The sequence below is a fragment of the Engystomops pustulosus genome, chromosome 10, assembly GCF_040894005.1.
Source record: "Engystomops pustulosus chromosome 10, aEngPut4.maternal, whole genome shotgun sequence".
Taxonomy (NCBI): Eukaryota; Metazoa; Chordata; class Amphibia; order Anura; family Leptodactylidae; genus Engystomops; species Engystomops pustulosus.
In genome coordinates, this window is record NC_092420.1 from 84,865,656 (window position 1) to 84,891,243 (window position 25,588).

At 41.2% G+C, this 25,588-nt stretch overlaps 1 protein-coding gene across 1 annotated transcript in view; it reads right to left on the bottom strand.

The window, feature by feature from the left end:
- Positions 1 to 25,588, bottom strand: part of COL24A1 (collagen type XXIV alpha 1 chain) — a 166,671-nt gene that overhangs the window by 1,423 nt on the left and 139,660 nt on the right. The window contains exons 34-59 of the mRNA XM_072126722.1: positions 25,225 to 25,278; positions 23,436 to 23,489; positions 23,163 to 23,216; positions 22,873 to 22,980; positions 22,457 to 22,510; positions 21,976 to 22,083; positions 21,579 to 21,632; positions 19,020 to 19,073; positions 17,153 to 17,209; positions 16,197 to 16,250; positions 16,008 to 16,061; positions 14,734 to 14,787; positions 13,984 to 14,037; positions 12,428 to 12,535; positions 10,759 to 10,866; positions 10,546 to 10,653; positions 10,413 to 10,466; positions 10,212 to 10,274; positions 9,864 to 9,917; positions 7,704 to 7,739; positions 6,613 to 6,648; positions 5,916 to 5,942; positions 5,192 to 5,257; positions 4,613 to 4,781; positions 3,503 to 3,612; positions 2,320 to 2,529 (exon numbers count right to left, since the gene is read on the bottom strand). Coding sequence (XP_071982823.1) covers positions 2,320 to 2,529; positions 3,503 to 3,612; positions 4,613 to 4,781; positions 5,192 to 5,257; positions 5,916 to 5,942; positions 6,613 to 6,648; positions 7,704 to 7,739; positions 9,864 to 9,917; positions 10,212 to 10,274; positions 10,413 to 10,466; positions 10,546 to 10,653; positions 10,759 to 10,866; positions 12,428 to 12,535; positions 13,984 to 14,037; positions 14,734 to 14,787; positions 16,008 to 16,061; positions 16,197 to 16,250; positions 17,153 to 17,209; positions 19,020 to 19,073; positions 21,579 to 21,632; positions 21,976 to 22,083; positions 22,457 to 22,510; positions 22,873 to 22,980; positions 23,163 to 23,216; positions 23,436 to 23,489; positions 25,225 to 25,278 — 1,962 coding nt within the window. The remainder of the gene's footprint in view (positions 1 to 2,319; positions 2,530 to 3,502; positions 3,613 to 4,612; positions 4,782 to 5,191; positions 5,258 to 5,915; positions 5,943 to 6,612; positions 6,649 to 7,703; positions 7,740 to 9,863; positions 9,918 to 10,211; positions 10,275 to 10,412; positions 10,467 to 10,545; positions 10,654 to 10,758; positions 10,867 to 12,427; positions 12,536 to 13,983; positions 14,038 to 14,733; positions 14,788 to 16,007; positions 16,062 to 16,196; positions 16,251 to 17,152; positions 17,210 to 19,019; positions 19,074 to 21,578; positions 21,633 to 21,975; positions 22,084 to 22,456; positions 22,511 to 22,872; positions 22,981 to 23,162; positions 23,217 to 23,435; positions 23,490 to 25,224; positions 25,279 to 25,588) is intronic.

Genomic DNA, 25,588 nt, shown 5'->3' on the forward strand with positions numbered 1-25,588 from the left:
AAGATAATGCAATTTTTAATGATACATTAAGCAATCGAGAGCAGTGCTCTTTATATAACATCACCGATAGGCTGCAGTCACACTAACATGTGCCCCACGTACCGTAATACGGCGGGCACACGGCACCGGGGAGAGGAGGATGGGGTGAGTGGCCCTCTCCATAGAGAAACATGGGGCACAGCACCGTGTTCTGGGGAAAGATTAGACATGTCCTATCTTTCTCCCGGCTCCGAAACAGTATGATGGCGCACGTGTGCTCCACAGTACTGCTCCACATGGCGCTGTGCGCTCATTGCCGGCCCATGGGGGACGTATATCTGACGTATATATGTCGGCCGTATACAAGTCCTCCGACGGCCGTATGAATGAGGCCATAGTCTGTAAAATACTATGTTTTACATGTAAAGAATAATCAAAACCCCCAAAATAAACAAGACCAAACATCTACCAGCTGGATGAAGGATTATAAACCCAGCACACTGACATACTGGTGCATGCCCCCTCTGGCAGGATCTGCTCTTCTTTCAGCTTCTTATGCCCTTGTGTTTAAGAAAAAAAAAAAAGCTTTTTAAAATTATGCAAATTGCATAATTAACATAGATGTTAATGAAACCTGGAGCCCATCAGGCACATTTGCATAATTTTAAAGCCTTTTTTTTTTCTTAAAAACCAGGGCATAAGAAGCTGAAAGAAGAGCAGATCCTGCCAGAGGGGGCGCACACCAGTATGTCAGTGTGCTTGGTTTACAATCCTTCATCCTGGTGGTAGACGTCCTTTAATCTATCATGGCTGAGCTTACAATATGAAAAGCCCCCTCATGTAAATGGAAGCCACTCTTTCAATATACCAAGCCCATAACAAATACATGAATCCAGGTTCTAATTTCTTTATTATGAATAAATGCAAAAACAATAGTAGTCACAATACAGTATAGAATGGATGCTCCATATATGCCCCCATGTCCATCTCTCAATTTATTTATGAATATTCAATTCATTTACAGGCGGTCCCCTACTTAAGGACGCCCGACTTACAGACGACCCCTAGTTAAAGACGGACCCCTCTGCCCCCTGTGACCTCTGGTGAAGCTCTCTGGATGTTACTTTAGTCCCAGATTGCAATGATCAGCTGTAAGGAGTCTGTAATGAAGCTTTATTAATAATCCTTGGTCCCATTACAGCAAAATATTTTGAAACTTCAATTGTCGCTGGGGCAAAAACATTTTTTGTCTGGATCTACAATTATAAAATATACAGTTTTGACTTACATACAAATTCAACTTAAGAACAAATCTACGGACCCTATCTTGTATGTAACCTGGGGACTGCCTGTATATTGAAGCCTATAATATCCTCCTTATTGCAACCTATCACATGCTAGTGCATACCGCAGTGCAAAATCACAGGTAGAATACAATATACCGGCAGCTCCCGGGGTTATGTACAGGATAGGTTCTTTAGGTTTGTTCTCAAGTTGAATATGTATGTAAGTCGGAACTGCATATTTTATAATTGTAACTCCGGATAAAATGTTTTTGGTCTTTGTAACAATTGGATTTTTAGAACTTCTGAGTTGTCATAAGAACCAGGATTAACAATAAATCTTAGTTGCAGACGCCTTTTATAACTCCTACAGCTGTTTATTGTAAGGCTAAAGAACAGTGAATCACAAACATCTAGAGGTCCGTTTGTAACTAGGGGTCGTCTGTAAGTTGGGTGTTCTTAAGTAGGGGACCGCATGTAGTCATATCAGTAAATAGCAACTAAGATCTTACCCACGGAATAGGGTCTATAACATTGGAAACCGAGGCACCAATCTTAGTTGCTATTTACTGATATGACTATATATGTTTATAAATGCATTGAGAGATGGACATGGAGGCGCATATGAAGCTTCCATTTCTTACTTATTAATAAATATAAAATCTCTAGTAGTCACAATAAAGAAATTGTAATTTAGGGCCTGAATTCCCTCATTTGTTATGGGTTTGATATGTTTCACATGTGCATCGAGCTTTAGAAGCTTCTGGTTCAGGATATCTATACAGTAGTTGCCACCCAAAGACGCCCATCTTTTGGATATGTTCATCTCCCCCAAGATTAGGAGCTCCCTCAGAGTCCTTCTATAAGTTTGTAGATAAAAAAGCCTTATAAACCTGACTTTTTATTGTGACAAATTTCAGAACATATCAATCACGTCAGTTGGGGTCTCTCAGAGTCCATTGCTTCCATGACAGAACGGAAGGACTATGACCCTACACTGATGTGAGCTCGGGTGCTGGAGAAGTCTTCCCCCCTTCTCCTGGGTATGAGGTCTCACCTTGCATTCATCTAGAAGCACATTTCTTTCAAGTAATTTTTTTCCTTCAAATTTGTGTCCGTTCCATCCTTTGAAGGTAAGAGGTGTCCCTCCCCCGACCTCTGTCCATAGGACCGGCGTGTTCAGACAGTGGATGGTTATGGTGTGAACGGCCTCCGAGCTCAACAGATGGAGAAAATTCATCTGCACTTTACCGACGCCGAACTCCAGCTGATGGAATGGGAAAAGACGAGTTAGTATTTTACATAGCACATAGATTTACTGTTTGGATCATGAGACACTCGGAGACGAGGGTTTGAGTAGAGTCAAAAAGCTAAATGAGGGTTTATTTTAGGGACTTGCGGGTCCTTAAAGGAAACCTACCATTTCCTTTTATGTATCATGAACCAACCATATCTTGAGAATGCTTTAGCTACACTGATGCAGAAACATATCTTGTTTAATCCCTAAACCGAGTGGTTTTGCTGAAAAAACTATTATAAAATTATGATGAGGCTCTGTCGCTACTGTGGCTGGCTCGGTGCTTCTCCTCTTACCCTAATTATGCACTGCTCCAGCCTTGTCCTGCCCAGTATAAACTTAGAATACGTCTTCACTGTTTTGTCCCTGCCAGGCAGAAGTAATCAATCCCTGCACCAACCCCCAGCTGAGTATGAGTAATCCAGCTCAGGTTGATTAGTCCCATCTGGACAGTTCAGGAAGCTCCGTGTAATGTGACAGCCTAATTGCAACCCAGCTTTCCCAAGGCCCTGAATTTTAAATTTGTTTTTTCAGAAAAACCACTTGGATCATGGATTAAACAAGATATGTTTCTGCATCAGTGTCATTACAGCATTCTCAAGGTATGTTTGGTTTACAATGCATAAAAAAATGGTAGATTTCCTTTAAAGGAAGTCTACTAACAGTATTGACCATGTATGGTCACCCAGATTTCTTAAGTCTAGGAGAGAGCAGTTCATAGTATCACTGTAACATAGTATCATTTTATCATAGTATCATTGTATCATAGTACATAAGGTTAGAAAAAGACATCGGTCCATCAAGTCCAACCTGGTTGGCCTGGTAGTCTTGGCAGAACTGACAATACAGTTCTGATCTCAGTTCTGGTCCCCATCAGAATGACATTTTCCATATCTGTGCCCCCCCCCCTTGTGGACAGCCATGGTTTTACAGGTATCTGTACCTTGGTCACGGTGACAGGTGATAAACATGTCTGTCCTCCTGCTGTAAAATTGCAAAACACTTCTATAGCATCAGATGGACATCCGAGATTTGGGTCAATCCAATATTTCCCTAAAAGACAATAGAAATGTTATAGAACGTTATAGATGGACACGGCTGGTGGCAGAGACAATGGAGGAATTATTACCAGCCTGGCAATGTATAGATGGAGAATATCAATGTGATAGCGGTGGCTGCAGGGGATGACAGTCATTATACTTCTCTTAGATTATTACTTCTCATCCAGATGAACGCTACAGTCTCTTCACTTCCTACAATGCACACTGCTATTTACTGTACAGTGGTCGTGCTTTGAATTGCAGCTCAACCCTATTTCACTTGAATGGGACAGAGCTGTGCAAAGGTCACGTATCAATTGGCCCTGATATCATACTGGCGCTCACAAGGAGTCAGTCTCCAGAAGGATGGGCATTTTTAAAACCTATATTTTTAATAAGTCTGAGAATAATCTTTCACGATGGAGGGGGAATTCCTAAAATTAACCATCTAGTCTGTATTTGGTCCTTCTGATTGTCCCCTTTAAAGGAAATCTATCCTTAAAATCAAGCATCAACAAATCTGGGACACTTACTCATAGATCCAGGCACTGTGAGTGTGGTAATCTTCTTATATTTGTTATTTATGGCCTCCGTCCTTCTAAAATCAACTTTTAAAATTATACTATTGAGCCAGAATGTCTCTGGCGGGGGACGTTACCACGTGCAGGAGAACTTCCTCCCTCAACAGTGTAACAGCCTGTAAAGCTACAGCACGGATGGTCTCTGGTATTGCTCCCCAGAGCCCTTCAGGCTCATTAGTATAATTTTAAAAGTTGATTTTAGAAGGAAGGAGGCCATGGATAACAAATATAAGAAGATACCACAGTCACAGTGCCTGGATCTATGAGTAATGTCCCTGGTTTATCAGGATGGATTTTAATGGTAGATTTCACTAATAAGATAAATAAAAACAGATTTTCTGAATTTTAATTTGAGAATAGTTTATTTGCATTTCCAACCTTATTGCCCCAAGACATTAACATCTGATTGAGAATGAAGTCCTATACACCTACCATCTGACACTTTGCGTTCACAGTTGAGTAGATCCCGACAGATACGAGCCGGATTGTCCCGGGTCCCAGGAGGATTCTTCATACTGTGCATCAAATCCGTAAGGTAATGGAGCGTCTTAAAGATCTCCGTGCTGAAATCTAGTAGGGTGACTTCAGTATTTTGATAGCTCTGCGTATCAGTAATGTTACATGGTGGTCAGAGAGTAGCAACAATGTAGCGAGAGGACAGCAGATGTCAGTTACAATGTAGCCATAGGTGAACATATGTTAGTATTGAAGTAAACAACGTGAAGCAGCAAAATGCAAATATTACATACAATTAGACAAAGAAAAATTAATGCAAAATGTTCATCCAGATTGTTAAGGGAAAAGAAGGGGAAAAAAAAAGAACAGAAAAAATACATTAAAATTTGATACATAGAAAAACTTTATAATACCGATGTCAAAATATCACATTACAATACATTAGTGTTTAGCCTATCACGGGCCTCGGTGTTGACCCCATGCTTCAAATGATTTTTGACCCCGTCCTCCATTGTGTGTTATAAGTGTGAATACAGTTTGGTTGCTGCTTCCTACCTCCATCTGCAGGGCTGCGTGGGACTCCATCAGGGCCTGGATAGCCGAGTTCATGTCCATCCTTTTCTATGTAAGGAATAGAAAAAAAGTTCATTACACAAAATTCATTTATGGAGGGCAAAGACCTGACCGACCACGGTGAACAGGTGATGGCGGGAACCTACATTGTATGGCCTTTCATTGCCTGAATTATAGAAATTTACCAACTCATTTGATTTTTGTACATCAGTCTAGGCCAATAGACTACTGGGGTCCTTTACCTAAATTCGGTCAACCCCTTTAAAGGTAAAAGTACATGTCAAATCCCGGGGAAAAAAATCTGCTGTGAATTTCCTACTGATTTTCCTATGGATTCTAGAACGGATTTCTCTTCTCTTATGGAGATATAAGATCTGTAGCTCGTGTCAATTGATTTTCGCAATTCTGTACAGCAAATCCACTGCAATTAAGCTCTGGGAGGAGGGACCAGTAAACTCCCGTCACACATCTGAGATCTTTGTTTGATGCTATGTAATAGGAGAAAATAACCTTGGAGTTGGATTTTGGGCCCAGGTCTATCTTTATAGGTAATCTGGATACATCTGGGTCCCCCACTGATTACCTAATATACTACAAATGGAGCTGGAGGCAGAGGCTCCGTCCTTATAAACAAAACATCAATATAAAATCCTATATCTAGGTCTATAATAATGTATATAAAGTTCTATACATCTTTCACACTTACCGTTGGTCCTGGCGCACCCCTCGGACCCTAAAAGAAATATTTCATATGCTGAGTTCACAAATATTCTGACATTTTTTAACAGTTCTGGAATTATAATTTTACTGCAGACAAAAAAATATCGGGGCTCATGTATCAATTTCCATTTCCCCAAATAAACCGCAAGAGAACATGCACCCAATGAAAGTGGTACAGGCAGATCATCTATCTTCTGTTACAGGCAGTCCCCGGGTTAGGTACAAGATAGGGTGCGGAGGTTTGTTCTCAAGTTGAATTTGTATGTAAGGCGAAACTGTATTTTTTATAATTGTAGATCCAGACAAAAAAATTTTTGGCCCCAGTGACAATTAGAGTTTAAACATTTTTTGCTGTAATGGGACCAAGGATTATCAATAAAGCTTCATTACAGACACGTTACACTGATCATTGCAGTCTGGGACTATAGTAACATCCAGAGACTTCACCAGAGGTCAGAGGGATCTGTCTGTAACTATGGGTTGTCTGTAAGTCGAGTGTCCTTAAGTAGGGGACCGCCTGTATACTCATGGAGATTAGAGAAGGGAAATGGGATTGTGAATATATCATTTTGGTAACAAATTTTTTGGGGAAATTTTGGTCCAAGGCTTTATGCACCTTATATGGAGATCACATTGTGGCTCTATGGGAAGTCCTAGTACATTCTCCCATATATTATACTTACAGGAGGACCTGGGTTTCCTGGAGGTCCTTGAGGTCCCTGGAAAGTAAAAGAGAATTAGTTTAGAATTAATAAAAGATAAAAAAATGGAGAGAAATGTAATATGTAATTTATAAAATTAGTGATGACAGAGATGTTCTGCCTTGATGATAGGGATAAGTTATGGTGTATGATGTCTGCTGCACAGCTCCTACACAGCCTCGCTGAGATAAATCTCCTTACATTATGTGCAGCCCCCAACAACTCTAATTTGGGGGCTGCCTTTGAGTGTTATCTCAAACACTTTATGGACCTCTATGAGATGTCCATAAAGGTAATGAGAGGTGTTTGTGGACCAGTATGTCCTGCATATTTTTCTGCTTGGATATGGGATCCCAAAGACTGGACAATCCCAGTCCTATTTGTCACTTACTGATAGATCCAGCCACAATGACTGTGGTCATCTTCTTTTATTTGTTATCCATGTCCCCCTGCCTTCCAAAATCAACTTTTATAATTATGCTAATGAGCCTGAGGGAGTCTGGGAGAGTTACAAGAGTCCCTCTGTGCTGTAGTTTCATAGGCTGTTACACTGTGCAGGAGCACTTCCCCCTTCCCAATGTGTGCTGACATTTTCTCTCCTGCAATGAGATTACATCAGGCAGAGGGAGGGGGAAGAGCTGAGGGAGCAGGAGGGAGGAGGAGACTTTTAAAGTTACAGCACGAGGGGCCTCTGGTAACACCCCCAGGAGTCCTTCAGGAATTAGCATAATTGTAAAAGTTGATTTTAGAAGGCAGGAGGCCATGGATAACACATATAAGAAGATTACCACAGTCCCGGTGCCTGGATCTATAAGTAATGTCCCTGGTTTGTCATGATGGATTTTGATGGTAGATTTCCTTTAAGTCGTTTGAGATCACCAGATCCATTGGTCATTGAGGCCGCTGGAAAGGAGGTCAGGACTTAACACAGACGACTTAAAGGTAACTTAAAAGGTAACTTAAAAGTCTGACCCCTAATGTTCTAAGGTATAGCCCCCCCACTCCGCTTTATGATCACTGGGAAAGAAATAATATCTATAAAATATTCATAGTTCAGCACCAGATTTATTTACCATTTCGCCTTTTGTTCCTTTTTCACCCCGATTTCCCTAGAATATAATGTAAACAAAATCTTTACACAAGTACAATTGAACAAACGTAAAATACGAGGATAACCCCCCCCCCCCTATTCTCGAAATACATGTCCCAAGCCCTACGAACACACATATTAACCTCCATTTCCAAATAACCAGGGTAAAATGTTAAATACAACCAACCATGAGCTTTATTATACTCTCTTATATTTTATTATATGAAGATTAGATGAATGATACAGCACCATATAGTAAGATATGTGAGGTGTATGATGGCTGACCTTCTCCCCTTCACTATCTGTAGTATCTGAAATATTCGCTCTTATATATCTAGGAACTATTTGGCATTACATGTGCTGTGCAGTGTATACACCCCTCATCATTTACACTATTTGTGATAGTAAAGGTTTGGATTTGGACATTCTGTGATGTGTAGATATAAAGTAGGTATAAAGTACAGTAGTAGGTATAAAGTTTTACACTATTGACCCTCAAGGCCGAAAGGAAATTTTCTGCAAAAAAGGAAGAGAAAAATAAAACCTTAAAAAAAACATGTGATAGATGATAAGGAACTTATTAATGGGGCTGCCGCCATTCATCAACCCTCATAGGCACAGTCCTGATGAGATGGGCCCCATCCCAGAGCAGAATACATGGAGTGGTAACCGCATGTGTCTGTTTATCTCTACATTCATTTTAGTATTTGTTTATCTACGAAACATGATTGGCTGTTTCTATGATTCCTGTAGAAGTAGATGCCAACTGGGATTGGGGTGACAGAGGTGGGACCTGCATCTATCCACTATGCTTTAGATATACTAATAGGGGGAGATTTATCATAAGTCTCTTAGAGCAGAACTGTTCTCATTGCCCATGGCATCCAATCAGAGCTCAGCTTTCTTTTTCCCACAGCTGTTTATAAAATGAAAGCTAAGTTCTGATTGGTTTCCATGGGCAACTAGAACAGTTTTACCTCAGAAACTTGATGATAAAGCTCCCCATAATGTCCTAGATGGATAAACATCTGTCCAAATGTCCTCCTAGGTTATGTTGATTTTTTCAAAGCGGGTCCTTATACTTGGGACCCATTTAGAAGCCAAAATGAAGAGATGAAGTAAATGGGGGGGATTTATCAGAAGTTTCTGAGGTAAAATTGTTCTAGTTGCCCATGGAAACCAAACAGAGCTCAGCTTTAATTTTATAAACAGCTGTGGGAAAAAGAAAACTGAGCTCTGATTGGTTGCCATGGGCAACTAGAACAGTTCTGCTCTCTGACACTGCTAAATCGCAGTAGAGGAGCTGACCAAATATTCATTGTTATGTACCTTTCACTAGAAAACCCTTTAAAGAGATTTTCCCACGAAGACTAGTTAGGCCCTATCCACGGGATAGGGCCTAACTTGCTGATCAGTGGGGTCTCAGTCCTGAGATCCCCAAAGATCGCGAAAATGAGGGATCCAACCGACCTCTTGCCGCTCCTCAGACTAATGGAGCAGACGGCTGCACATGACCGTTCTGCTCAATTAATCTGTATGGAGCTGACGGAGATAGGATAGGGCCTAACTTGTCTTTGTGGGAAAACCCCTTTAAATGTGGATGCCATGAATATCACAGATTAATAACCTAGAAGAACTAATTTTCCCTTTTTTCATGCTAGTTTGAATGGGGTTATCTGTTACAATTTAATTTTTTTTAAAGGAAATCTACCATCAGAATCCATCATGATAAACCAGGGACACTAACTCCTAGATCCAGACACCGTGACTGTGGGAATCTTCTTATATTTGTTATCCATGGCCTCCGTCCTTCTAAAAACAGCTTTAAAAATAATGCTAATGATCCTGAAGGATACCAGAGTCCCTCCGTGCTGTAGAATCATTAGCATAATTTCAAAACTTGAATTTAGAAGGAAGGTGGACATGGATAGCAAATATAAGACGATTACCACAGTCCCGGTGCCTGGATCTACGAGTAATGTCCCTGGTTTATCATGATGGATTTTGATAGTAGATTTTGATGGTTGTTTTCTTTTAAATTATTATTGGATATTATTGGATATTATTGGATATTATTGGATATTATTGGATATTATTGGTCCCATAAAAATACAGATCATGAAATCTATTTCTGGCTACTCACCAGGCTTCCTGTGGGTCCTGTGATTCCAGCAGGGCCAACCGGACCACTGTTTCCCTTTACAAAAATATTAAAGAGGTTATTCCAAGTTGGAGCAACATGTCTCACATTAAACACCCCCGGCCATTAACTGGTCACAATGGGGTCTTTCCATTGTGCTTAGATGTGTGCACGTTTCTCTGCGGTCTCTGAAGGCAGTGAGTGGCCATTACCATTATGATGTAGCATCACATTCACTTTCTGTTATACAAATGGCCCAGAATTCCCATCTGGGCCAGCACTCTATGCCTCCTCCCTACTTGTCTCATTAGCATGGCCCATATTACCCTCAAAGCTGAGAAGGATACTTACAACTTGGCCAGTAGGACCTTTAGGACCGATGATACCCACAGGACCAATATCCCCAGAAGGACCCTAGAAAAATTGAGTTTAACTTAGAATATGTACAACTTTACTCACAACAGGCTTTATAACAATATAACTACTACTACTCCTGCTCTCCGTACATGGGTATTTGAGTCTAGAACACAACGAGAATATGTCATTTTGTACCTTTGGACCAGGAAACCCTTGGAAACCCATGAGACCTTGATCACCATCTTCTCCCTGTTAATACATAATAGTTCTTTATTCCATATTCATTATATCTTGAATTTGTAGTACAAGAGAAATGGCCGGTCCTTACCGCTTGTCCCTTTAAGCCACTTTCCCCCTTTGGTCCTTGATCTCCTTGAGCTCCAGGTAAACCCCTTGATCCTGCTTTTCCAGGGTAACCAGGTAGTCCCGTCTCCCCCTCAAAAATGTAAAAATCAACGTCATTAACTTGAAATATGTGGCCTATATCATCGTTCCCATACAACAATACATAGACAATATACAAATAAAAGTAACGTGATACCTTGGGTCCTGGGGCTCCTTCACTTCCTTCAGGGCCAGGAGAACCCTTTGGCCCTTGTCGGCCAGGTAAACCGGCCAATCCAGAGAGTCCGGGGCTGCCACGTTCACCCTATAGTAGATAGATCATTATTCAGTAATACAGCGCCACTCCTGATCATAAGGCTGTGTCTGGTATTGCAACCCCAGACCCCCTTTACTATGCAGCTGAATGTCAATACCAAACACAGACTCTAAAAATTAAGGGGCGCTGTTTATGCAAAAAAAAAAGGATCTCTTCTCTTCTAATCTTGCACATAAAATCAAAGAGGACGGCTCCATATTTTGTGCAGATGTTCTGCAGCCAATTCTAATAAAACTCAGGTTTTTTCTTTGACTTTGTTTGTTTGCAGTTGGAAAACATTTCATTTGATAAGTTTAGCCCAAGAAAACAAACAACAAAACAGGAAGACAGGAAGTTAGAAGGATTTTTTTTCCCATCACTTTTATCTTTCATGGAAACATCAAACCGCCTGGATGTTATTTATGGATGAGATGAAAGAAGTGATACTGTATGTGGGTTGTTTATTATTAAAAGCAAACAATATGTGAAAGTCTGTATTTACTTGCAAACAACAAAAAAAGTTTGATATTGAAACTTTTTGTGTAATTTGTGCCTACATCTTCCATGCAGTATAAAGAAAGACTAAGCATATAGTAACAAGCCCCTGGGGGTCTGTATGAATAATAATAATCTTTATTTATATAACGCCATCAAATTCCATGTTATAGAGCAGGAAAAGGTGAGAACATTGTACATAGTGTCCTAAACTGCAGGCAGCATGTTATAGAGCAGGAGGAGCTGAGAACATTGTACATAGTGTCCTATGTGCAGGCAACATGATATAGAGCAGGCGGAACTGAGCAGCTTGTACATAGTGTCCTATCTGCAGGCAGCATGTTATAGAGCAGAAGGAGCTGAGCAGATTGTACATAGGGTCCTATCTGCAGGCAGCATGTTATAGAGCAGGCGGAACTGAGCAGCTTGTACATAGTGTCCTATCTGCAGACAGCATGTTATAGAGCAGGAGGAGTTGGACAGACTGTACATACTGTCCTATCTACAGGCAGCATGTTATAAAGCAGGTGGGGCTGAGCAGATTGTACATAGTGTCCTATCTGCAGGCAGGATGCTATAGAGCAGGAGGAGTTGGACAGATTGTACACAGTGTCTTATATAAAGGTAGGTTGTTATATGGCAGGAGGAACTGAGCAGATTGTACATAGTGTCCTATCTGCAGGCAACATGTTATAGAGCAAGAGGAGCTGAGCAGATTGTACGTAGTGTCCTATCTGCAGGCAGCATGTTATAGAGCAGGAGGAGCTGAGCAGATTGTACATAGTGTCCTAAAGGCAGGCAGCATGTTATAGAGCAGGAGGAGCTGAGCAGATTGTACATAGTGTCCTAAAGGCAGGCAGCATGTTATCGAGTTACTTGAGCTGCACAGATTGTACACTGTATCTTATCTACAGACAGTAGGTCATAGAGCAGGAGAAGATGATCAGATTGTACATAGTGTCCTATCTACAGGCAACGTGATTTATAACAGGTAGAGCCGTGTGTTGCTTAAAATGACAAAATCTACATTTATATATGTTCTGTATACAACACTAATAATGTGCATGATACTTACAGGAAGCCCCGGTTTTCCAGGGAATCCAGGTTTTCCAGGAAATCCATTGACAGAATCAGACCCAGGGTACCCATCCGCACCTCTTAATCCTGGTGGCCCTTGTTTTCCCTTGGTAGAAAACACAGATTATCCACACATGCTTTAGACTGAAAAAAACTTTAATTGTATGTGTTTTGTGTATCAGTCAAGTGGGCGGACCTACTCAATGATTGACTGCATTGTCTGCGCATGAGCCCACACGTATGTTTTCCTCCCTCACCTCCCAAAATCTATGTATTTTGTGGAAAATCATATCAACAAAATAGTTTTCTAACAAGGCATCTTGGATACAGCGGTTCAGCTGTACATAAGGTGGATGCCAGCTTAGAAGGCGCAGCTTTATGTATAGTAGAGGGCTCTTTAAGACAGATTAGATACCAGCTGGTCATAGTGACAAGCGATTTCACTCCAATTATATCCAGTGATTTCTTCGCTGGATATATGAAGAATGGAGTAATAGGAGAACAATGTAACCTTTTGCAGCTGCATGTTTCTCCATAGCATAACCAAAGTTACTCTATTATATACTGACCTACTGCTACTTCTGACATTATAAGGCTAATAAGGTTGAAGGGTTTATAATGCTTGAACTGAAATAACTAAAAATAAATCAAAGTATTGTAGAGAGGTTTGTCAGTCCCCTTGACTTATGGTTTGTTTGCAACTGTGCAGGGTCCACTGATGTATTAGTGTGCAGTCACAGGTCATGACAGGTCACAGATTGCTGCATCTTCTTCACCGAGCGGACTTCACTTCATTCTAATACCAACTTTAAAAATTATGCTAATGAGCCAGTAGGGCTCTACCTGAGCCCCACCATGCTCTGTCTTCACAGACTGTTACACTGTTTCACTTGCCCTCAGCTTCCTCAGCACTTCCCCTATCTCTCTTCCTGCTGTATGTTTATAGCAGCAGCACACAGTGATAGGTGGAAGTGCTGACAGAACAGGTTGGATTGTTAGACAGTGTAACAGCCTTTGAAGACTGAGCATTGTGGCGCTCAGATAGAGCCCTTCTGGCTCATTAGCATAATTGTAAACATTGATTTTAGAAAGAATGAGGCCACGGATAACAAATATAACAAGATTACCAGAGTCACGGAGCCTGGATCTATCAGTAAGTGTTTTATCATGATGGGTTTTGACAGTTGATTTCCGTTACCAGAATATTTCCAGTTCTCCAATTCTCTAACATGTTTGTACATATACATTCCATTACCAGGCCTTGCTGTATCTATGTATCTATGAATCTTACAGACATTACAGTAGCCCTATCTCAGATCTGTGTCATTACTTCTATAGGATCAGCGCAATAATCCATCGTGTAGTTACCGTCTCCTCTCACTGGTAAAATATTTCCAGCTTCTCGTCGCTGATTAGAGATAAAACAAGTAACATCTGCTCCCAATAATCTGAGACTGCAGTGAGGGATCACCGGGGGAAAAGACGCTGATCTTATAATTTCAATACGATTTATAGGAGACATAATCTGTCATATACGATATCCATACAACTCACAGGAATTCCCGCTTTGCCGGTTGCTCCTCTTATTCCTTTCTTTCCCTTTGCGCCCTGAAATATAAATGTTTAAGCGATTATTACATACAGTACAAGGGCATCAGATTTAGGGGATATTGGTTTAGATGGGGGGATTATCATCATGACATCATCAAAACCACATCTCGCCATGTGGACCCTGGTCATTTAAAGGACTTCTTCTACATGGATGCAGAGCTTCCACACACTGGCCTGCGCCTCCTGAAGCAGGATCTGTTATCTTTTTCGCTTCTAATGACTTTGTTTTTGAGAAAACATTAAACATTTTAAAATTAAGCAAATGAGCCTCAGGGGCTCTCTGTTTCGTTGTGTGATAATTATTCTCGCCTCCATTGAACGTTTCTACCGGCCTCTTCCCTACCCAGCTAGAGAGCTGAATATAGGTATAAATAATTAGCATATGACAGAGCAAGAAAGGGTTTCTGGCATGTAGCCTGGAACCACTGGTGCTAATTTGCATAATTTTGAAAGGTGGTTTTCTCAAAAGCTATTAGAAGCAAAATGAGGAATGGGAATGTAAGTGTGATTTCGTTTAAGGCAGAATGGTAGCTATAAGCACATTGTAAGACAACTGGATAGACAAAGTTATGGTAAGACCATCCCTTTAATAGACCCAGGCCTAAGGTTTACGGTCAGGTTTTTTTATACACGGTACAATATTTGCTCTTTTTCAAATGAAATGAATCACAAATTGTTAATATAAATTCTTACCACTGGTCCTCGGTCTCCTTTTTGCCCTTGATCGCCTCTATCACCTGGTTCCCCCTAGAATAATAATCCATATGTTAAATAATATAGACAATAGTGAGTATAAACAAGCAGAGGGACAGAATACAGCAATATCTGAAAATCTTATTGTCGTATAAAGTACTTACCACAGTAGCCTCTGACTTCTATATCCCTGCCTTGAATCTAGCCACAGTCACATGAATAAAGTCCTGAACATTGATGAGCGAACCCACATTGCAATGTTTGGTACCAACCGGGACACCATAGGTTCAGGTCCCGCAGAACACAAACCCAGACCAGTGCTCAATGCTATCCTTTACATGTTGCAAGCAAAGCCACCTGTGGTATGTGATTGCCGGTGGGGCGTGCACAATGCCATTTTGGCAGCTCCACAATACTGTCACCGATCGTGGAGAGTGAGTGGACCCATTTAAAGGGTAGAGGAAATCTACCACCAGGATCGAGGATTTTAAACCAGTCAATAGTACATACTGGTGTGTTCCCCCTCTGGCAGGATCCGCTCTTCTTTTAGCTCCTTGTGCACTTGTTGTTACAAAAATAGGCTGTAAAGATTATGCAAATGAGCCCTAAAAGGGCTCCGGGCTCCTTAGCTGTCAATTGAGCTTTGAGGCGCACAGGCTCATTTGCATAATTTCTAAAGCCTATTTTTGTAAAAACAATGGCATAAGAAGCTAAAATAAGAGCAGATCCTGCCAGAGGGAGCACACACCAGTATGTCAGTGTGCTTGGTTTACAATCCTTCATCCTGGCGGTAGATTTCCTTTAAGACCCATGATCGGTGCAAACACAGAACGCAGGTGTTCGGATTCAGGTCCGGGTTCACTGGAACCAAATACTGATTGATCCGCTCACCACTAGTCCTGAAACCACCTCTAGTCTTATCACTATTTGTATACAAGCTTATGGGCATCATTGAAAGGTTCCCCCACTTAGGACTTCCCATTTATAGGGCAGCTCCACTTTCCTGGGCCTAGCCTGTCCATCCATTACATGGAAATACATTTTTCATGGTGTTAAATGGAAAACAATGCCTCCTTTTGCTACCTTGAAAGGCAGCCCCCATAACACCTAGCATGGCCTACAAGAAATCTCTATGGCTTTAAGTCTCCACACGCCTTAATTGGAAACTTCTCCATAAGGAGAACTCATCCATTACAGGGTTAGCATTAAAAGGCATGAGACCTCCCCTTTAATGACCAGTGGTCATAATATACTGAAAATAAATGGGAACTTACTGGTAGTCCTTGTTGTCCGATGGCTCCTCTTGGTCCAACAACTCCAACTAAGCCCTATAAAGTAATCAGAAATTATTCTTAATATCTATTTCATTACAATCTGTAAGTGTTGCAATTTCCCAGAAATTAAAATACTGAGCAACCATGCCCTAAAAATAAGAGATAGGACTCATAACTTCTTCTACTTACCTTATAGCCTTCATCTCCAGGTTCGCCCCTGTCCCCATGTTCTCCAGGAGGACCCTGCGGGGAACAGTGTATGTTTTAGTATACCACCGACCGCTGACCATTAATTATAAAAAAAAAAAAAACTTATTACCGACTCTGTATCGTATCTAACATGTATCATGACATCCAACTGTTATCAAGATGAACCGATCAGAAGATCAAGGGCTCGGACTGGTGTGGGATCTGCACCCACTTATCATTGTAGCAATGGGTCCATTATCCTAAGTACACCCATGCAGTGCATAAGGGTTTGGGTTATTTGTACTAAAATTTTTTGAATAATTTGACAGCTGGGTGTTACACTCCTCCCCTTGTCGAATGGGCGTGTCCCTATATGGTAACACCCAGTTATAAAGCTATTCATAAAATTCTAGAAGGAATAGAACAGAGAATCCGTATAATGTATAATTCTAAGGAAAGTTTCTCCAGAATTTTTTTGGAATAAGGATAACTAATGATCAAATTATCTTCCATTATTGGTGATTATGGTCTGTATAGTATATTAGTGTACATTGTGTTATAACTATTATGTATTAGTAGTGTTATGCTACTATTAGCCTCAACAATAGGTATGACACAGTGTCGGACTGGGTTTACTTAGGCCCACCAGAGAAAATTAATCTGGGGGCCCACATTTCATTATCCCCCAAGAAATATACTCTAGCCGCCTCCAAATTGTGTTGTTTTCTGAGGGACCTCTGGGGTTCAGTATTGGGTTGAGCTGGGGGCCAATGAGAGCTGTAGGACGATGATGTCATCAATACATTGGCTTTACAAATTAGTCTCATTCAGCTAATTGATGATAATTAACACATCATAGAATATAATCAGCCAGACTATAACGTTACGTTGATTGACTCTTATAGGCAGAAGAGGATATAGCTCCTGATACAAAAATGCTTTAGGGAAAAACCTACTGGTTCACCTGGGGGTCCCTGTGGTCCTATTACAGTATTGTCTTCTCCAGGATAACCCTGCAATGCAAAAACAAGGAAAACCATGATGTACGTAGCAGACATTGACATAATGGCTCAGAATCGGGGTCCTAATGGGACAAAATGCTACAGGCCCTCACTGATAGGCGACAGCTCCCACCGCTGGTCATGTCCTTCCACTTAATCCAATTCTCTGTTACCCATTCTAAACCTCATTAAACATATTTTAAAGAAAAATCTACAATCAAAAATCCAGCACGATAAACCAGGGACACTTACTCATAGATCCAGGCACTCCAGGTAATCTTCTTATTTGTATCCATGGCCTCCTTCCTTCTAAAATCAACTTTAAAAATTATGCTAATGAGTACAAGGATGTCTGAGGGAGTTACCAGAATCCCTCCTTGTGTCTACAATCAACATTTAAAATTACGCTAATGAGCCAGAGGGGCTACCCTAGTCCTTCCATGTTGTAGCTACACAGGCCATGAAGGAACACTTTCCACCGTGTGCTCACCTCTGCAGAGACTACAGGGAGTGCAGGAGGGAGGGTGAGACCTGCTGCTGCACTGTGTAAGGATAGGTTCACATTTTGTTTTATGTATACGCCAGGAAAGCTCCCGACTTATATGCTCAGTGTATGCATTGACATATACTGGCAGATGGGGGGCATGTTTTACATACATTGTATACTTTGCAAAAAGCTGTCATTGTCCATAAGAGGACCCTGACATCACTGGGGAAACTCCTCGAACACTAGCAGCGGCCAATCACTGGTTGATGCCAATGTTCACTCCTCCCCACATATTCAAGGGGAGGAGGAAGTCCAGGACAATGTATCCCACTATAGAGACACACAGTGGGATATGTCTCTGCCATATGTTGCAAGTGCACATCGGGAGAATAAAGACATATGGACAAAACGTGATGTAGACCCTGCCTAACAACATTTTATAATGCCGGAGCACAGAGAGGCTAAGGAAGCCCTACTGGCTCATTAGCATCATTTTAAAAGTTGATTTTAGAAGGTAGGAGGTCATGGATAACAAATATAAGAAGATTACCACAGTCACGGTGCCTGGATCTATGAGTAAGTGTCTCTGATTTATCATGATGGATTTTAATAGTAGATTTCCTTTAAGACATCTACCCCCAGGATGAAAGATTGTAAACCAAGCACACTGACACACTGGTGTGTGCGCCTTTGACAGGATCTGCTCTTCTTTAAGTATCTTATGCCCTTATTTTTAAGAAAAAAGGCTTTTTAAAAATTATGCAAATGAACCTGAGGGCTCCAGAGGCTAATTTGCATAATTTTAAAAGCATTTTATTTTTAAAAAAACAGGGCATTAGAAACTAAAAGAAGAGTGTATCTTGCCAGAGGGGTGCACACACCAGTATGTCAGTGTGCTTGGTTTAGAAACCTTTATCCTGGTGGTATATGTCCTTTAAGTGCTTTAGTTTGGCAGGTGTGGCCTCCATGAATTGTAGAATTATCATTTCTTTAAGGCCTCATGCACACGACAGGAGGCCATGAAGTGGTCACACAAACTGCAGCCCATATGGTCCACAGGCACGTTGTGGTGAGCACACCGAGTCTCACCACGCTGTCACCGAGCCGGGCGGCCATGCCACAAAAAAACAGAGCAGGTCCTATACCTGCCCATTTTGTGGCATGGCCTCCTAGTTATCTACAGAGAAGGGAGGGGTGAGGGGCACTCACCCCTCCCAACTCCACCCAGCAATGTACTTAGTTCGCCTAGTTTCAGTCTGGGAGGAAGCACACCAAGTGCATGAGGCCTTACCCATATGCCTAGGACTTAATGTTCTCATGACCTCTCTCCTTTACCTTTTCTCCTTTAGGTCCGGATGGTCCGGGTGGTCCTGAGGGTCCTGTATGGCCCTAAAGCAAAAATGGGAAAATGTTACAGAATATATATAAGTTGTACGTTTTTATACTCTCTCTATCAATGAGAGATACAAACACAAAGCAATTTTAATCCCCAAAATTTTGAGGCCTGAATAACTGAAATACTTAAAGCCTTCAGCTTATTGGGGGCCAATAGACCACTTAATAATTAAAAAATAATATAAAATTAATATACATATAAGTAATGAATGAGGATAAAGAGAATCAGTCAGACTGTGTACCACATTTATCATAAAGAGTCCAACAGAATTGTGTCGCACGCCCCATGTTAAAGGTGCACCAAAAAAAAGTGGTGCACTCTGTCAGAGCAGTGCAGGGGGCACCAGATTCATAAAGAATGTGCACCATAAATACTGAATCTGGCGCCCCCTGCAGACTACACAGGACACTGCACATCGTACAGACTGCACTGCTCTTAAATGTGCCCCATAGTGTCAGTATACAGTATTATAGTAGTAAAGCCTGAATTAAGATGGAATAGATATCATGGAAATTAAATTTTTGTTATATCAAGAAAGAACAAGATTTCACAAAAACCTTTACATTATTATCATTCTAGAAGTGCACTTAGTGGTATATGACAAGGATTCATGGCAATAATGTTGGTTCTTATATAGAAACTTCTTGCCTCATCGTTCACAATATCAGGCAGACTCTGTTATTGGGGTGAATGTTAGAAGATGAGTTTATTAAAGGGGTTTGCCCATGAAAGAAAGTTCTCAAATATTAATCCCCTGGATGTTTACACAAAAAAAAAATAGTTTTTTACCCTTTACTTTAAAATTTTACTCAGTTTTATTCCTGTTTTATCTACTATCACAGTGTAAGGTTCCAGTGAGTAAGCAGGGACTCTCTAAGCAGACACTTCATGATCCCTCTGTGCTATAAGATGCTGTGTGCTGACAATGTGCTTAGATTATCAGGGTACAGGTTTATATACACTTTTATTTAGCTTCGGAACTTTATACTAGTATCTGACACATAGAAAGAGAGAGGAGACAGGTCAGAGATGAAAGGTGACGAGATCCACGAGATGGATATAAAACACAATGACACTTTCAGCTCTGCCAACTCACCTAGAACACACACAGAGTCAGCTCTGCTAATTCCTTCATCCCCCTTCCCTGGATAAAGACCTTATCTTGTCTGTAGCTTGTAGAGTAAATCTCTGCACACTGGTTGCCGACAGGAAGTGCCTGTTTCTGAGTTGGTCTTGTAATGCAGGGAAAGGGGCAGGATGCAGAGAGCACTGCAGTGTGCAGACATGAGAAGCTATTCATGAGAAGAATTGACCATAGTCAGAAGATTAACGGTTGGATCCAGGGGCAACCAAATTGTAAACACCAGGACTGATAGAGAAAGGTTTTATATCTGTGAAATGCTGTATTTTTGTTAATAACAGTGAATTAGAGAATGTGTTATTTTGTTATCCTTAGTATATTTAAGATTCTTGTCTTCGTGACAATACCCATTTAATGTAACACTGTTGTACGTCAGCTCTGTTATGGGGCACTGTTAACAGCTGACTCTGCTATGGGGGTAATGTAGATGGCAAGATTGAATAGAAGGCTCTGTGTAAGGTCATTCCTGTTATGGGGGGCAGTGTGGCAGGTAACACTAATAATGGGGGATCTGTTATGGACGCACTTGATACACAAATGAAGGCATTTACATCAGAACTAATATGAACATTGCACAGGACCAAGAACCTTCAAGCTTTTTTTTTTTTTTTTTACTATTGGATAAGACCAGTCTTTTAAACAATACATTTTAGCCCATGAGCCTGTTATAGATTTTGCATTTGGGATAAGAAGGTTTAAAGGAAATCAACCATTAAAATCATGATAAGACACTTACTCATAGATCCAGGCACCGTTATTATATTTGTTATCCACGACCTCCTTCCATCTAGAATTAGCTTCTAAAATTATGCAAAGGAGGCAGTAGTACCCTGGGGGTGTAACCAGAGCCCCTCTATGCTGTAGCTTCACAGAACACTGTGGAGCACTGTGTGAAATTAAAGCCGGCAGAGGGATGGGGGAAGTGCTGAGCGAGTAGGGGGGTTGGGGAGTCAGTGTAACAGCCTGTGATGTTACTGTATGGAGAGGCTCTGGTAAAGCCCATCAGAGCCCTTCTGACTCATTAACATAATTTTAAAAGTTGATTTCAAAAGGAAGGAGGTCATGGGTAACAAATATAAGAAGATTACTCATAGATCCAGGCACCGGGACTGTAGTAATGTCCCTGGTTTATCATGATGGATTTTTATGGTGGATTCTCTGGTACAATGTAATACAATAAGCAACTAAGCAAATGAAAACCTTGTGAACTTAAAATCCAACTATGTCCCTTTAGCAGATTAACCCTTTTTATACTGTACAAGATTGGTGTTAGGTTATAAAACAAATCAAAATGATAATATTAAAAATGATTATTATTAATAATAGTAAAACAAAGAAACATTGTCCAAGTTCCTACCCCATATCCAGGGATCCCGGGCTCTCCTTCTGGTCCCATGGCTCCTAAATGCCCCTGTCCAAACACAAGGCAATAATAATTACATATGGCGCAATGCTTCCTGCTCGTGTTTTCTTGATAATTGCTCATCTGATTATCGTCTTTATTTATGCTGCCTGATGTAAATAGGACATCTTCCTGCGTGACTGTGTGGTGAGGTAGGGACCACTCTGGTCCGTGTGCCCCCTGGAGTTATGAGGAGGAATGTCTTCCTTGGCTCTCCCTATAATTACCGCCCTTTGATGTAAACTTGGTGGGATGGAAACAAACACAGACGGACCTATGTTGCTTCCAGTTCTATGTTGTTACATCTGATTACATTAAGGTGGGGCCTGATTCCACATTCAAAGGTACCCACCAGTGTTCCTCGGGTGCCACGTGATCCTTTGGGTCCTGGTTCTCCTGTTTTTCCCCTATCGCCTATACTTCCAGTCTCTCCAGCTGGGCCCATCTGACCTTTTTCGCCCTGTAGGGAACATTACCACAATGTCATTATTTTTTCTTATAAGTAGAGATGAGACGACCCGAATGTTCGCCAGATTTGCATAACCTGGACATGTTGTTTGAAGGTCTGCAGAGCAGCCAATCAGGCAGCTCTACGCCCCTAGCAACTAGACCAGGAGTGTCCACCAGGTGTCCGCCTGGCCAATCACAGCCATGCCTAATTAATAGGGTGTAGGCTCTGCAATCCATCAAGGAACATGTCTCAAGGAGAACTGCCCAAAGTTTGGGTCCTCTCATCTCCACTTATAAGTGTCAAGTGATGGTTCATATTTATTCCTTTTGTTTCATCTGAACATGTAATATCGTATTTTGTTGCTTCTCAGGAGGTTACTAACCTTTTTACCGGGACGACCCCTTTGACCTGGGCCTCCTTGTTTGCCCTCTGGTCCCTGTTTGGTATAGAAACAAAAATTAAACAATTATGTAAGCTCAGATAATGTGAATCTGAGAATGGAGACTGATGTTTATAGCAATATGCATTCTGTCTTTTAACTACAGAACATTCAATTTTCAACTTTCTGCAGCCACCACTAGGGGGAGCATGTTGTATACAGTTTTAAAAATAGTTCAATAGTACCCTTTTTTAGCATGGAGTCCATTGGGCCGCCCTAATCAGTGACTCAAATCTACTTTTGAGGCTTCTAATTACTGATTTAGGACCGCCCACTGGACGGAAAATGAATTAAATTAATAAAATACAGGAAATAAAAATATGGTTTTGGTTCTGGATACAAAAATAATTGAAACATACCGGCAAACCGTTTCTGCCAGGCTCCCCGCCTGATCCTTGGATGCCTGGTATTCCTTCATCACCCTTCTCTCCATTCTCTCCTTGTAGACCAGGATCACCAGGTTCCCCCTTAAATATAGAAGAGATATTATATCAATATACAATGCAATAAAAGGAAATGTTTGGGTCAAAGGTGGTAACCCTAGATATATATCCAAATAAGGGGCTACTGGGTTACTAGGGAGGCCAAGTATAGGAGCTTTCATTGGAGAGACTCATGACCTGAGTAGTGGAGACCATGTGGTTATTACCTTTGGGCCGTCCTTTCCTTGAACACCATCTTCCCCGGCAGGACCTGGTTCTCCCTATCCAATGCATAAAAAAAGAGAGAAAAACTTCATGAACTCCATGAGGTACTAAGACATATATGAGCAGAGCCTAAACAAAGTCAAAAACTGATGGTAAAGGAAAGGAGGTGATGTAAGTCAGATTCTGCTTACTAATACATGGTCTCATCTAAGTCAAAATTTGGAATTTTGACTGCAGTTTTTGGGCTCATCATACAGTGACCACAATGGACTTACCCGTATGCCTTGTTCTCCTGGTTCCCCTGTGTTACCCATACTCCCAATGTCTCCCTGCAGGCAGTGAAGAGAACAATATTTTAATAGGATATAATTCTAATGAAAATTAAATATTCCAAGAAGAAATTGATCTTTAATAATACTAACATAATTCTATGTCTAGTTGTAAAACAACTGGCTGCAAGACAACTGGCCGGAGCTGGATCCTCTGCTCCTGTATACCCAGGGCTACAATATTTTGCCTAAATAGAAACTAAATACTTAGACAGAAGTTGTTTTTTTACACATGTCAAATGGAGAAATATGCTCCATTATTCAACACATTGGGGCTTATTTAAAGGGAACCTGTCACCAGGAGACCCATTTTTAGCACTACCCCAGTCCCCACAGAGCATAGTACATACACTGCCAAAGTGTTTTTGTATAAAAAATAGGTTTTACATAAAAAAGCTATGTTACATTGTACCTTTCATTAGCATCTGCTGTGTGACTAGGCAGTTGCCTTTTGGGAGGAGCTGGAAAGGAGCAGTTCCCCCCCACCTTTGGGAAACAGCTTCTCCATGTGACCTTTTCAAATATATGAAAACACCCATCAGTTGGCTTAGCGACGCCCCCTGCTCCTCTACAGCCAATCCCGAGTGTGGGGAGTTATTCATATATATGAAAAGGTCACATGTTTCCCAAGGGTGGGGGGGAACTGCTCCTTTCCAGCCCCTCCCAATTGGCAACTGCCTAGTCACACAGCAGATGCTAATGAAAGGTACAATGTAACATATCTTTTTTTCTGTAAAAAACAATTTTTAATACAAAAACACTTTGGCAGTGTATGTACTATGCTCTGTGGGGACTGGTGAGTGCAAGAAATGCGTCTCCTGGTGACAGGTTCCCTTTAAAAGGGGAAGCGGGTCGCACTTTTGTCGGACTGTTCATGGTTTTCAGGATTTGTGCAGCTTTGACAGGTATTTAACAGGGGTTTGCGCTGGGATTGTGACGCACGAGATCGGATTGTGGCGCAGCTGTGCTGGCTTCCATGCGACAGAAATCGGGGGCGTGTTGTCGGACGATCCGACTGATTCGGACTGAGCGCTGGAGTTAAGATTCAAATTGTGTCGCAAGACAATGCACTTACATGCACCAGGAAGTAGAAGGTGAACTCCTGTGGACCTGAGCGGGGAAGCGACACATGCAGGATATCGGGCGCACAATCTTAGTGAATTGCGGCAGAATGCATTATAGACGGACAATGCACTTTTGGGAACTCCGAGCGACTGGGTAAGTAAATGTGCCCCATGGAATCCAATAGTGGCTTTAGATGACTTCAGTGCTGGAAACCTACTGCTCACAACTGCTACAGCTATATTATATATTATAGATTTACATGTTATAATATAATGGCTATTACCAGAGAAATTGGCTCTGAAACATCGTTGAGACTTCTAGCCAAAGTTACAACAAAACTATGATCTTATAGAAGAGTCTTATGACAAGTGTAGGTAGGTAATGATCTTATAACACGTGTAGGTAGGTAATGATCTTATAACACGTGGAGGTAGGTAATGATCTTATAACACGTGTAGGTAGGTAATGATCTTATAACACGTGGAGGTAGGTAATGATCTTATAACACGTGTAGGTAGGTAATGATCTTATAACACGTGTAGGTAGGTAGCCAATATAACTTGGATGTTTTGGAACTGAAAACCCATTACAGACAAGTTGGTCTAGATAAAGCCGGGGTCTTCTGGAGACTGTACTGGCTGGATATGATGTCACACAGAACATGCCCCACCTTCATGCCAGGATCTCCTTGAGGACCAGCATCTCCTTCACTTCCAGGTGGTCCCTGTTTAACATAAATTGCATTGTATTAATATCTGTATTAGGAATCAACTCATCTAATGGCTTGATAACAAATACTTGCTTTTAGATGTACATAGTCACAAGTCCCAGGGCTCTATTCTATTCTAGAAACAAATGGATAAACAATATATCTGACCCCCAGCAAGTAACTGGTGAGGGGGGTGTGTGTCTTTTAGGCAAAGTTCGGAACATGGCCACCATATTGGATCAAGGGTAAGTTTTTCCAATGGGAAAGTGGTCATTTAGCAGATCAATACATCCGAATTGTCACATACATCTCTAGCCCTGATCAC